Genomic DNA, 14,831 nt, shown 5'->3' on the forward strand with positions numbered 1-14,831 from the left:
AAATTATGGTGTTGACAATAGTGTTGGCAATGAAAAAGAATATAACAACAAAATGAAAATACTTAAGGGTCTTTATTATGGTAGCATTTTAAAATTAGATTTAATAAAGAAGGAGGAAGGAAGCAGGTGTGTGTGTGTATGTGTATGTGCGATTATGTGGTAAAAAATTAGGTTCTGGTCACTTACAGAGCCTCTAAAGATTGGGACCCTAAGGTTTAAAAAATTATGCCTAATTTCACATTAAAACAAACAGCTTTCTTTCTCTATGATACCACCACCAATAGTTTTATGTTGATCTAGCTAATCTGGAGGTCTAGGAGAATATGAGAATTTATTTGAAATAAAACACATCAAGCTATTAGAGCCAGAATGAAAAGAAGAAATGCAGGGCAAGCGTGATCCCTGAAACAGGAGGAAAAAATATGGTGAGAAAAGGTTTGGTTGCCTTTGAATAAGCTGGTTGCAGGGATGGGGTACGAGCAGCCTGAGTTTGAATGAGGCACCCATTTCACATTAACATGTATAAGTAGTACTTATACACGTATACCTACTGTATCTTCCTTAAATTATTTTGATATTACTAGCTCCACAACACATGTTTAAAATTGCTTAGAAATTGTATAGAGATCGATAAGAATGAAAAACCTTTTTTCTTTGTGAAGCTGCATTATTTGGGTTTCCAAGCCCGAATGCTAGTAACTCTCTAAGAACTATGTGCTTGACTGTCGCTCTGTGACAATGGAAAGAGAAGAATCAGAGGGAAAACCCTATTGCAGGCACAGATTTGAAGGCCTAGAAATCTTTTTTTTTTTTTAACATCTTAATTGGAGTATAATTGCTTTACAATGGTGTGTTAGTTTCTGCTTTATAAAAAAGTGAATCAGCTATACATATACATATGTTCCCATATCTCTTCCCTCTTGCGTCTCCCTCCCTCCCACCCTCCCTATCCCACCCCTCCAGGTGGTCACAAAGCACCGAGCTGATCTCCCTGTGCTATATGGCTGCTTCCCACTAGCTATCTATTTTACGTTTGGTAGTGTATATATGTCCATGCCTCTCTCCCGCTATGTCCCAGCTTACCCTTCTCCCTCCCCATATCCTCTGCTTTTGTTGGTATTATGGAAGAAGTTGCAGAACAATTTAGGGGACGATTCGGTCACTTCTCTCTTTTGTACTGTAATTCCTTCCACTGTCCTTGGGAGTTGGCTCCCACATAAGCCTCCTGTATCTGTGGGCTGCAACAATAAAGCCTAACAAGCTTAAGCAAGTAAACTGAGTACTGAAATACACAACCTTCCAGGAAGTGCTAAGAAAATAAAAACTAAGACTAAGTTGCAGATGCAAGCACATTTGTCCAATTCATTGAGCAACCAGGAAGAAAGAACCTCCTTAAGAGTAAGTGACTTTTCTGAAACAGTCACCAAATTTATAGTCATTTGCATGCTAAAGTGCTACTAGTCGTTAAGGGAAAGAACATGTACAGTAGCATTTAGTGCTAGTAATCTTTTGATGGACAAAAATCAATTATTATACAGGAGCCGCACAGTGGGGAACACTCAACGTATTTAGACAGGCTTGAAAACCAAGAACACAGAGGGAAAATAGGCATTCCTTCTATGAACTTAAATAAATATTCAGCCACCTGATACTGCCCCTAGCTAGTGTATCCATAGTAGTAAGGACAACAGGATGAGGCTAATAAACTGAAAAGAGAGCACACATTGTTCTCAAAAGCTCTCTGTCTCATTCAGAAAGAGTATTCTTGTTATTATTTTTGGTGATTAGAAATTTATATTTTAACAATTGTTATGCAATAAACGAAATCATCATATATGAAAACACAGTTCTAAGGTTGATATCTGTAACTCCAATAATAATGATAAACACAAGAAGCAAGGGAATTTTAACCACTGAATCTGAAATTCAAAAGCCAGAGTGGTAATATGAGGAATATGAAAGAGAGGGCATGAGTAGGCTGCAGTTTTAGGTCTAGACCTGCAGGTGAGGCTACATAATTTCCAAATTGTATGACATCATTTTAGTCAAAACTAACAAAATAAATATTTAAAAAATTGTTTAGAGCTTTCTAAAATGAACTCATTCCATGATATGACTACTGATACCTACTACGCCCATACAGTGTATTGGGCGTAGGTTATATTGTGGAAGAGGAGCAAAAAACATTAGTAAACAAGATGCTTAATCTCAATTCCAAAGAGAAAAAGTGAGATAGGCCCCGTTACTCTTTTGATTGCCCAGAAAAATCTGCGATTATGGTTTAAAGAAGCTGAAAGAAAACTGAGCGCTAAATTAGGAGAGGGGAGAAACAAGAGGCCCGAGGCATCCAAGCAAGAGTAGCCTAAATCTTGGCCCCTGAGGAAACGTCTAGATGTCTGGGGACACACCTGTAACGGCATCACAGTGCTCTAGCATATGTGGGATTTCTGGATGAGAAGCACTGCTTTAGGTGAACAATTCTCAATCAAGATGCTATTCTGGTCATAAACTATAGTTGTTAGACTTTTCCATCCTGGGCCACTAGAGACTTCATTTTACAGTATTGGTTGCTCAAGTTGGACACACAGATTGGTTGAAAGCCCACTTCTCTACTTTCTAGCTCTGTGACCATGAGCAGGTTACTTAGGCAATCTGCATACCAGCTTTCCCACCTGTAAGAGTATGGATAATGGTATCTACCTCAAAAGGTTATTATGACAATTAAATGAGTAAATCTATGAGTAGTGCTTTGAACAATGCCTAGCACATAGCAGACATACCAAAAATGTGTATTTTTTTTTTAATGAACCATATTCATATAACCTTATTTAGTGAAGCTGAGAAGCAGATAAAAGCACCAGCCTAAGTTATTATGGTCTTCTTTCAATTTTGCAAATTTTCCAAGATCTTTCCTGCTTTAGGGCCCTTGCATATGCTGTTCTCTCTGCTGAGAATATTCCTTCCCCCTCTCTTTACCTTGATAATTTCTTCTCAAACTTCAACTCTCTATCCTTCGGCAGTGAGACCTAACCTGGCCCATCCTTCCACTCCTGATCCCTGGTATAACTCTGGATCATTCTGTAAAAGGCATCACACACTTTATCTTTCTCTTATATCTTAATCACAAGGTGTGGTGTGTGGTACGTGTGTGTGTGTGTGTGTGTGTGTGTGTGTGTGTGTGTGCGTGTGTGTAGTTCTCCTTATGAATCCTACCATTTTCTAAGCTCCATAAAGGCAGAGACCGTGTCTATATTCTCCATCAAATATAGTGGTTTGGGGCTTCCCTGGTGGCACAGTGGTTGAGAGTCCGCCTGCCGATGCGAGACACAGGTTCGTGCCCCAGTCCAGGAAGATCCCACATGCTGTGGAGCGGCTGGGCCAGTGAACCATGGCCGCTGAGCCTGCACGTCCGGAGCCTGTGCTCCGCAACGAGAGAGGCCACAACAGTGAGAGGCCCGCGTACCGCAAAAAAAAACAAAACAAAAAAATATATATAGTGGTTATCACAAAGCCTGATATATCATCATCACTAAGTACCTATTCGTTAAATACAAAAAGAATGAATTAAAAAAATAAATAAATAAAATTCAAGAGAAATGGAGCTGATTATGATAAGCACACTGATGATGCCAAATTCTAGAAAACCTCACTGGCTCTTTTTAAGACACATAATAAAAATGTCAAACAAGAAGCATTAAGTGAACTTCTCTCTGTGGAGATATCATTATTCACAACATAGGCAGAATCTCCTCTGAGATTTTCCAAGAGAGAAAAGGACAAAATAATCATAACATAAATCAAATGATCATACTTCCTTATAAAATATAAATTAAGTATCTATAAATTATATCAAGCTGGCTTATATAAATAATGTAAATAATCTCTTCAAATCTTTTCCTGATTGTGGATACTCTGTAATCAGAGTATTCAGAAAAAGAAGTTTTTCAACTAAGTGATATAAAAACAAATAACGTACCTTTCTTTTTAACAAAAATCACAACCTCTTTGAAACTAATACAGTGACATAGTCTAAAATATAAGTAACCTATCCATTAAAATGTAAGCTTAGAGTATGTTCCAGAGTTGAGCTTACATCTTGCTTATATGGAGCAATGATCTGAGGAATAGTTCTCAATCATCATTACAGGTCAGAATTACCTGTGGAACTTAAAAAAATGAATATGTCCTACAGTTAAAGGTAGCAATAATTTTTTAAAAGCTTTATGCTGGCTCTGATATGAAGCTAAGATTAAATACCACTTGTTTATGAATAGATATAAAATTGTTTATTGAGAAAAATATTTGGATACTTTTAATAAAATAACTCTGAATAATTAAGTAATACTGAGAAATTGTATGGGTAGTCTTAATCACCTGCTTTGTCTGGACAAGAAGTTTGCAATAACCTGCACACTTGAAAAATATTTAAATACAGCCATTTAAAAGTTGCTTATCCCCCTAATTTTCTGCTTAATTAAATATTGTTCATTTTATTTAATTTGACAAATATTTATTGAGTGCCTCCTATGCCCAAGTCACTCTTCTCTGACACTAAGAGATCTAAAAAGTGTAAACTTTGATTATTGGCCTTGTACAGATCCATGCCAAATAGAGACCCAGATATATACAAAATTTCTAAAATAAAAAAAATGCATGGTAAGTGCCATGATAGAGTATTATGATACATGAAATGTACACTCCTCTGCCCACGCCAAACATAACGCAACTAAATGAAAAGATCAAAGAGTTTCACAGAGAGCATGTCATCTGAGATGGGTCTGGAAGGATGAAAATTTTTCACAGGGGATCATAAAGAAGTGAGCAAAGATTTGGAGCCATAAAATAAGTGATGCATTTGAGAGTTTGGCTGGATCAGGAAGAACATAGAAAGGAGAATGGGGGCTGGTTGCTGAAGACGACAGATGTCCCTTGCCCAGCACTCTTTACTCTGTGAGCATCGTAGAGGCACATGTGGTGTAAAAACAGGAGGCTTAGTCAGATCCTAATTCTCCAAGGAATGGTCGGTGATGTTTGGAGGAATATTGCACACATGAAATAATTTAAGAATAATATAGTATTCATTCTAAATAATATAAACTACTGACAAGTTCTATATTTCAGAAATGGAGAGAACCATATTGCAAACAAAGGGAATGGGGCTAACACAATCACAGTAACAGGCTAACTGATTACCCCAGTTCAGTTAAAATGCAGGATTCCTGAAGGGAATAATGGGAAATGACAATAGAAAGGTGGGAGAAGACAAGACTGTAGAAAGCTCTGAATGTCAGGGTCAAAACTTGGGGGCCTTTTTAATGGTCAATATGGATTCACTAAAGACTTGTAAGCAGAGAAGCAGGAAACGACAGAGTTAGATCTTCACAGTGGAGAGTGAAGTGCATTGCAATGGGAGAAGGTTGTCAGCAGGAGAGATAGTTACATAGTTACTGTAATTGTCCCAGCAGCAGGTTATGAGATCCAGGATATACTGGCAGATAAAGGATATATTAGTGCCCTGTGAGGACATTCCATCTGAGGACGAGGGCTGGTGGATTGGTGGGTTTGGGAGTTATCTTTGAAAAGAGAAGGAGATATAAAATTAAATTAAAGGGACCAGCGAAGTTTGGATATGATGGAGCAAGTATTTACTGAGGTTCTTAGCAAGGGAGTAATTAAAAATCCTCATGAACTTCCATCACTGTCATTTCATGATTACAAGGTTTGCTTCATTATCAAGAGTCTTTAACACAAGCCGTTTTGTTTTGACATGCCTAGAGATCTGACATCCTTTGTTGTTACTATAAGGACAAGATTATGAATTCTTCCTGGCTTGATTTGCCACCATAAATCAAATTTAGAAATTATATAAATGCTAAAATTGTGTGGAGGTTTGTTCTGGACAATAATCTTGCATTCCTATTGATTACCTGGCGAATCTTAAGAACTAGTATTGATAAATTTATTCTGTAGGTAAAAGTACTCACTAATTCATCAGCCCCTTGCTTGTCCTAAAATTAAGATTCCCATTTGCAAATGGCATGGTAGGCATACGTAAACATTACTGTGTGATCTAATTAAAATATATAATTATAAGAGGGGTAAAAATATCCAGCTGATCAGTATTAATTTAATTCTATTGGTGATGAAAATATTTCTGGCTTAAAACAGCACTTGTCATTTGATTTCATTAGGGAGATTACTAAAGTAAAAGTGAATTTGCCATGATGAAAATAATTAAATTGAAATCAAGGTTAAAATATAATTATAATAGAAAAAGTCCCGAAAAATAAATGGTATGCCCTCTGAAATATATCTGCAGGAGATGAAAGCAGAAGCAAAGTTCACATGCAGCTCCTCACATAAGTATATTTATACAGCTGCATGTCCATGTACTTTTCAAATCTTAACATTGACAATTTTTCAATAGCAACTAATTTTGTAGAAACATAAAGATTTCCAGTAATATATGAAGCTGTATTATTAATCAACATAAGCAGCCCAAACTTTAATATAATTTATATCATTAAAAGCTAACAAAATAAAACTGTGACTAAATTAACATTGACTCATCTGTTATACAGTAATTGCTAAATAACTGTAAAATATATTACATTCTGTTCATTACTACTCCAATTATAATGTCCTTTCCTATCCATTTCCATGTTTACCTACATTTATCTAAAAAGAATGGAAAAACACTTACCAAAATGGTGGTAACGATCAAAGAACGATTGGATAAGGAATCTGTGATGTTGGCTGGCTTTCCCTTTTGACTTTCTGTCATATTCAGGCCACTGGCTGGATCCCAAGTTCCAATCTATAAAATAGCATATGTACTTTGTAAATCGTCCATCAGGCACCTGGGAGAGAGCACTGAAGAGAAAGTTAAGACTGCTAACACTTATTATTCACATCTGCTGCATTATCTGCTGTTGTTGAAGTAAAGGCTGCTTGTTTTAAGCATGATTCACTGCTTTGTGAAGTGTGTCCAGTGAAGTGTGACATTAAAGAACAAAATGATCCATTGCACTTCTACAGTCAGTGTGAGGAGCTTAATTTTCCATTCAGACTTTCATTCACCAAGATAAACTACTGCTGATGATACTTTGATAGCTGGCTGGAAACTCATTAATAGCACATATTTTTGACAGTAATGGATCTGTCTTATCCTCTCATTACAATGATAACATGCCATATTATATGGACAAAGCTAAAAGACAGAGCAAAACCTGGAGATCCAGGGTAAATTAATAGGTAAAAGCAGGCTTAAAAGAGGCATTAATTCGTATTCACAAAACCCCCAGTAGGGCAAAATCACACCCCAAATTACCTGCAGAGCATTTAAAAATATACATTTGCAGCTTTAAGATACTCCAAGGAAAGGAGATTACAGCATAATCTCATCTGGATAACCCATTCTAATACTTCCACTTGTATTCTATTCAATATGTATTTTAATTTAACTAATACCCTCTGATAGATTAGGCCATATACTCTCTGTGTTCAGACATTTTATACTCACTGAACACAGTCTATAGGATGACATAGAGCTACCTCTGGAGAGATACATATAAGCATAAGATGCCACTAAATACATAGATTGGGTAGTTTACATACATGCACCTGCACCATTGCATGTCATGTAACAATGGCGACCAGTAAAGGAAAACAGAAACAAAAGGAGACGCAGAGCCAGTATTTCTTAGTCAGCATTACTTTTCCTCACCCTCTCAAACCTGGGAGTCATCAGTAGTGAAATCTGTCTTACGTATGCCCCTAGCCAATTACCCAACTTGTTTTCCTCAAATGAAGCTATAAATTATCAATTTCTTTTTAAAGTAAAGTTTTGTACATACAGATCTTCCTCAACTTATGGATGAACCCATCATAAGTTGAAAACATTGTTAAATCAGAAATGCATTTAGTACACCAACCTACCAAACATCATAGATTAGCCCAGCCTACTTTAAACGTGCTCAAAACACTTCCATTAGTCTACAGTTGTAGTCAAAATCATCTAACACAAAGCCTGTTTTATAATAAAATGTTGACTATCTCATGTAACTTATAGAATACTATACTGAACTACAATGAAAAACATGCTGGTTATATGTACAACAGGATGGTTGTAAGTGTATTAGTTGTTTACCCTGGTGATGGAGTGGCTGACTGGGAGTTGGGGCTCACTGCACTGCCAGCATCACAAGAAATTATCGTACTACATATCACTTGCTCAGAAAAAAAAGATCAGAATTCAAAATTAAAAATACAGTCTCTACTGAATATGTATCATTTTTGCACCATCACCATTGTAAAGTTGAAAAATCATAAGTTGGGAACTGTTTGTAAATTAAATTATCTTTAACGTGACATTGATTTAGCAGGTAACATTTACTCTGGTCTACCTAAATATGCTAACAAGGGTCTCATCAGCATAAATCCAAATTAAATGTTATGATCTTTTTATTTTCTTTATATTTTATCATACATACTCTTTTTGATCTCTTCATTTGCATAGCTTTCTGAGTAACTTTTTAAGATATCTATCTCCATTTAATTGGAGAAGCACAAAAGTAGAAATGTTAATAACTTCTGTTCTTCATAAGAATAGATATGTCATTCTAATAGTTGTACATAAAAGTAAATCTCAGTGTTCTTTTTCAAGAACTTATTTGACTATACTAGGAATTCAATATAAATGTTTCTAGTGATGTTTAAAAAAGAACCTCTTGCCATATTTTCTCATATTTACTTAATTTTCCTCTTACCGTGAAAAACTATATATTCCTAATGTTTGTGTCAGTAAAGAAAAAAAGTTAAATAATACAGTAAGGGAAAAAAAAGAAAAAAAATCTTGATTCAGCATTCTTTCCAAAGTAAATTACCTACTGATCTTTTAAATTACTTTAGACTGAGACTACCATGATGTCATAAAGACAGAGACTAATTATAATTTAGGGTCAATAATGGAAAGTTTTCAAGGGCCGGACAGGTAGCATCAATGTGTGACGTGAAAGGGCATAAGCCAGTAGTAAGAATTTCCAGGCTAGGGAGTGAAGTTTTTAACTCTCACAAAAATCTCAAGGCAGAAGAGCAAGAGGGGCCACAATCCCAACCCGCTCTGCTGTGTGCCTTGGGCTGCATGTTCCCAGAGCAGGTACTTTTTTCAAGTTCCCAGCAAGGCATCACCAGAGTTAGAAGAGGCCCTGCTGGGAACCTGGGTGGAGGACAGAAGGGATATCAAACCTAGAATGCCTGCCTGACCTGCTTAAATTGTTTCAAATTCAAAATCATTAAAAAAAAAAAATCTCCTCTGTTGGCTAAACAAGACATCTGCAGATTGTATTTTGCAGTCACTGCCATTTTTCTGCCCCTGATCTATAATTAATACCTATTACGCATTTGTCCTTTAGATTTTATTTCCCTTTTTTTCACTATTGGTTAAATAGTTAGATTTCTTTCAGACATGTAATTCTACCAGCCAAAGCACTGGCAAGCATCATTTGCCCACTGTCATCTGCCAAATGACACCCTCAAGCTTGACCAGTAAGTTTTTCAACTTTCTAATCAAATCACTAATACAAAACATTGCCCATTTCACTTACATCATCCTCCATGATTACTTTTATAAAAAATAATTTAGCTGAATGTTCATTCTTCTAAACATACTTATCTAGTTTCATTCTCTTGTCAGTTGCTTTTCTAGTACTATTGGGATGAAAGGGTTCTGGCTCATGAATCCATAATTACCTATAATCACAAATATTAGGTATCCCTTTTTATAAATCTCAGGTTTCTGAGCAGAATATTATGAAGTTTCAGAAATTTCAATGGCATAACATTTTAAATCAAATAAAATTTTGTATGATTCCCAGATTTAAAATCTGTTAGGACTGTATAATTCAAAATTTTCTACTGATTGAAGAACTTTTCATCAGTCGGGTTTATTGTTTTGTTTTGTTTTAATCACGAGAGCCATTGATTAAGTTAAGACAATCTTCTTTCTTTTAATCTATGTTTGGAACCATGATTTTTCTCATTATATGATTTAATCAAGTCATTTATTTTTTCTCAGTTCCAAAATTTAATAAAGTACTCTTGACCTTACAGCGGTATTTTAGATAGACTGAGTCTATATCTTGGCTGACTTGGATACTTCAACTTTTTGGTTATCTTCTTGGTGTAAATATTAATAGCAACCCCCTTGTACAATTAAAAATGTCATGGTTTGGATACTAAATCATAAGGTCACTTTAATTATAAGCATCGAGTTAGATAAGGAATTTGAAAGTACTTCAAAAACCACAAAGAACTATAGAAAATTATGGTATTATTCATTTTTCTTATTTTATATTCTGAATCGTTCTGAAAATAAATTTGTTCTTCTTCATAAAAGGAATGTATATTTATTGTTGTCAAATTATAAAACACACAAAAAATATAAAAGAGAACATCAATTTAAACTTTGAACCTACATACATACCCATGTCAATCATAGCTAATAAAGCTTAGTGTATTTCCTTCAAGTCTTTTATCTTTACATGTATGTTCCTTGCATAATTTCCATCATAGCCTTGTAGTTAATGACCCAGATTCTGAAGGGGGTGTCAGACTACCTGAATCCCATTACATCTCCTCCACTTACCACCAGGGGACTGGGGCACATTACTTCTCTGTGCCTCAATTTCCTCATTTATAAATGGGGGAATAACATTATCTACCTCACAGAGCTGTTGTGAGGATTAAATGAAAAAGAAGTCAATGCAAGGTGTTTATAAGTGTGCTACAAGTATTATATAAATTATTAAATACATCCTATTTCTATACTATTTTGAGCATTTTCTTCTGGCATTAAAATTAATCAAATTCATAATTTGAATGATTGTATAATATGAACATCATATAAACATATCACAATTTAACTATCATTGTTAAAAACAAGGCTTTAGTAAACAGAGTTATTTACAAATATTTGCCCATGTCTTTTATTATTTTAAAAACAAATTCCTAGAATTGGAATTACTGAGCCCAAATAATATGAATTATTAGGATTATTAGTACATGTTGTCATATAACTTTCCAAAACTATTGTTGTGTTTGTTATCATCCTCCTGACAGTTCATGGTACAATACAACTTCCTAACAATTCATCTTCTACTTTTAATAGTTTGACTTACATAATTGAATGATACTATAATGGTTTATGACTGTTGCCTTTATTTCTAGATAGTATGTTTTATCACATAAAAATAACTTTTTATTCTAAGTAATTCTTTTCACCTAAATTTCCAGGACCTAGTATTAATCATGCTTACCTTATTTGTATATTTGCATTTGCTGATAAATAATTATCTCTAATTATACTTTCAACATACTTCTCATTTTATGGGTTTCTTTATAAGCAGCTCATCATGAATGTTTTTAATGTCCTATCTTTTTTCTCTCTGGATCTTATTTTTAACCTTGTTCCTTTCATATTATCTAGTTTTCACTATTTCTTTTCTACCTCTGGATATTTTGGTAGACATTTTCCCTGTGGTAATTTGTGAGATAACAAAGTTTTCAGTCTACTAAAGGGGTATGGTCAACTTTTGTTTAAACTTTTACAATCACATCATAAAATCAATATTGAATCATAAAAATTAAAATGACATCTATTCTATGAAAATTCACTACTTTGGTTCATTCTGCTACAACACATACTGATCCATAGTTTTAGTTAATTTAATTTGGGGTTGTGGACACTGCCTCTCATTTTCTTTTGCTTGACATATTATAGATCATCTCTTTTCCAAGGAAAACAAATGTAATTTTTAATATAATCTTTAAAACTATTATTCAAAAACTTCTCTCTGTACGCTTTAACTACTTTTACTGTTTACTAGGATTTCTAGCCAGTTTCCTCTTTTTGAGTATTTGCTTTCATTTATCATTGTTCTTATAGAAGACAATTTATTTGTAAAGGATAACTATGTGACATGCTTCTATCTGTAGATTTGAAAATATTTTTGTCATGTTCCTGTACAAAGAAAACTTGACTAAATAAAGACATATTGTGCCATAGCCTTCTTCCTTCAAGAGCTCTGTTTTAGTCATGTTTTCTATTATTTAATGTTACTAAAGAGACTGAGGGCAGTCCAATATTTGTTTCTTTTTTGGAAAATATTTTTTTATTGAAAGCTTCTAGTATTCTCTATTTGGAAGTTTTAAATCTCAATCAGGAGAGAGAGAGAGAGAGAGAGACATAGAGATAGAGACTGTAATTCTGTTTTCATTATGTTTGCCAGAAATATAAGGCATTTCTCCATTTTCTGAAGGTGAATTTTATTGCATTTACAATTTTCCTAAACTATTCATGTGGTCATGTTTTCTATAAATGTTATACTCTTTTATTTATTTATTTTGCGGTACGCGGGCCTCTCACTGTTGTGGCCTCTCCCGTTGCGGAGCACAGGCTCCGGACGCGCAGGCTCAGCGGCCATGGCTCACGGGCCCAGCCGCTCCGCGGCATGTGGGATCTTCCCGGACCGGGTCACGAACCCGTGTCTCGTGCATCGGCAGTCGTACTAACTACTGCGCCACCAGGGAAGCCCAATAAATGTTATACTCTTTAAATGGATGTTTTCCCTCTTTCACTACCTTACATATGTATCTTCATCACTGATAGAAACATTGGGAAAAGCAGTTCCCTCTTCTGTGTAGCAATAGACAGAACAACTTATGTATGCCCCCAACACAGGAGTATCACATTACATTTTAATTGTAATTCTTTTTTTAATCACTCTCTAGTTAAAACTTAAATCCCCTGAGGCTACAGGCTGGTTTACTCATCCTTTTATCCTAAGGCCTTTGAATACAGGACATACTAGGGGTTTTCTGTGTGAGGGTTCTGAATATACTGGTCCTCTTTGTCTCAGAAATTCCATTTATGTTTTACTTTGAATTAAAATTATATTTCATTTTTATGTATCATATCTTCTTGTGTTAAACTTTAAGTACCTTCAAGGAGGATGTCACAACTTTGAAATTTAGATAATAAATACCCAATGAATATTTATTGAATAAATGACTAAATGGAATAAATGAGTGAATTACTACATAATGAAGACTTTCAGATTTTTTAGGTTGTTAACTTTCCACACCTATTCATTCATTCATTCACTCAGCAAATATTGAATGTATACTGTGTCTATTCTTTCATATTTACATATTTTGTTTTTCATGTTTTGTTCCTCATGTTCTGTTCAAGTTCTACCTTAATATCATATTTAACTTTGGGAGTAATAGGTCACATATCTTTGCTACTTATTTGAATTTTTCCTAAGCTACATTTTATATATGTTAATATAAACATTTGTAAGAATTTTATGTATTTTATGCTTTACATTTTATACCTCTCAGGATTTTTTTAAAAATTCTTCATATAATTTCATTTGGTAAAATATGTTTTCTCTTTGGTCGCTTTGTTTTATTTTTTAATGTAGAAAAAACATTTGTTTTCTGAATGATTTTAAAATTATTTATCTGAGTATCTCATTAGTTAGTTGATGCTTTATTTATTTTTCTTTGTTTTTGACAGTTTTTCTCAGTATAAATTTCCTTTGTTTCGTATCTCATATTACTCCTTTATGTCCAAAGAATGTTTTTCTTTCCTCTCCTGAGCTACATAATTGCTTGTCTCATCTGTAATTAGCATTTTATAATTTCTTCTAAACATGTAAGTTAGCACTGCTTCTTGTAAGCAGAATCAGTGAGACATTTTTTATGCTCTGTGGAATGTGCAATAATAATTTGTTTGACAAGTATATCAAAAACTTTCTCAGGTAGGAACAAAATAAACATTCCCAGCTAAGTGTAAAATATTAGTTATATATAAAGTCAATCTCATTTAAAGTTAAGAAATAATTTCCCCACTAAAAACCAACTGGCACAATAGGATCTATCAAAATTCTATTTACACTGTCTTATTGCCATTTACTAACAATATAACCATGGATGTTGGAGAATGAAAAAAAAGCAATACAGTTTTTCATTATAGAGTAATGGAAAAAGGAAAATGAATTCTCTGATTATACACTGTTTTGACTTAATTTTAGACAAATTCATCTGTCTTGAACAAAGAACATAAGTGGTACTTTTCCAAAGAAGGCCTGTGTGGTGATCATGAGAAACCACACTGTACATTGTAAAACAGTGTTAGCATAATGTAGAGTCTCCATCTAACACCCTATACAAAAATAAACTCAAAATGGATTAAAGACCTAAACGTAAGACCAGAAACCATAAAATTCCTAGAGAAAAACATAGGCAGAACACTCTTTGACATAAATCATAGCAATATTTTTTGGATCCCTCTGCTAAAACAAAGGAGAAAAATCAAAAATAAACAAATGGGACCTAAACTTAAAATCATTTGCACAGCAAAGGAAACAAAACAATCAACAAAACAAAAAGACAACCTACTAAATGGGAGAAAATATTTTCAAATGATATGACCGATAAAGGGTTAATATATATTCAACATATATAAATAGCTCATATAACTCAACAGCAAAAAAACTAAACAACTCCATGAAAAAATGGGCAGAAGAACTGAATATACATTTTTGTAAAGAGGAAATGCAGATGGCCAACAGGCACATGAAAAGATGTTCAACATCACCAATCATCAGGGAAATGTAAATCAAAACCACAATGAGATATCACTTCACACCTGTCAGAATTGCTATCATCAGAAAGAACACAAAGAGCAAATGATGGTGAGAATGTGGAGAAAAGGGAACCCTTGTATACCAAGGAACTATTGTAAATTGGTACAGCCACTTTGGAAA

General features: G+C 34.3%; 1 protein-coding gene across 7 annotated transcripts in view; it reads right to left on the minus strand.

Moving 5' to 3' along the window:
* The window catches only part of GRIK2 (glutamate ionotropic receptor kainate type subunit 2), a 642,939-nt gene that overhangs the window by 210,879 nt on the left and 417,229 nt on the right, over nucleotides 1-14,831 (minus strand). For all 7 annotated transcript variants that reach the window (XR_010933794.1, XM_067702471.1, XM_067702472.1 and 4 more), the window contains one exon: nucleotides 6,704-6,817. Coding sequence is in view for 6 of the 7 variants with exons in the window: in XM_067702471.1 (XP_067558572.1) it covers nucleotides 6,704-6,817 (114 nt within the window). In the remaining variant the exon portion in view is untranslated. The remainder of the gene's footprint in view (nucleotides 1-6,703; nucleotides 6,818-14,831) is intronic.

The sequence above is a fragment of the Pseudorca crassidens genome, chromosome 13 (genome assembly GCF_039906515.1).
Source record: "Pseudorca crassidens isolate mPseCra1 chromosome 13, mPseCra1.hap1, whole genome shotgun sequence".
Classification (NCBI taxonomy): Eukaryota; Metazoa; Chordata; class Mammalia; order Artiodactyla; family Delphinidae; genus Pseudorca; species Pseudorca crassidens.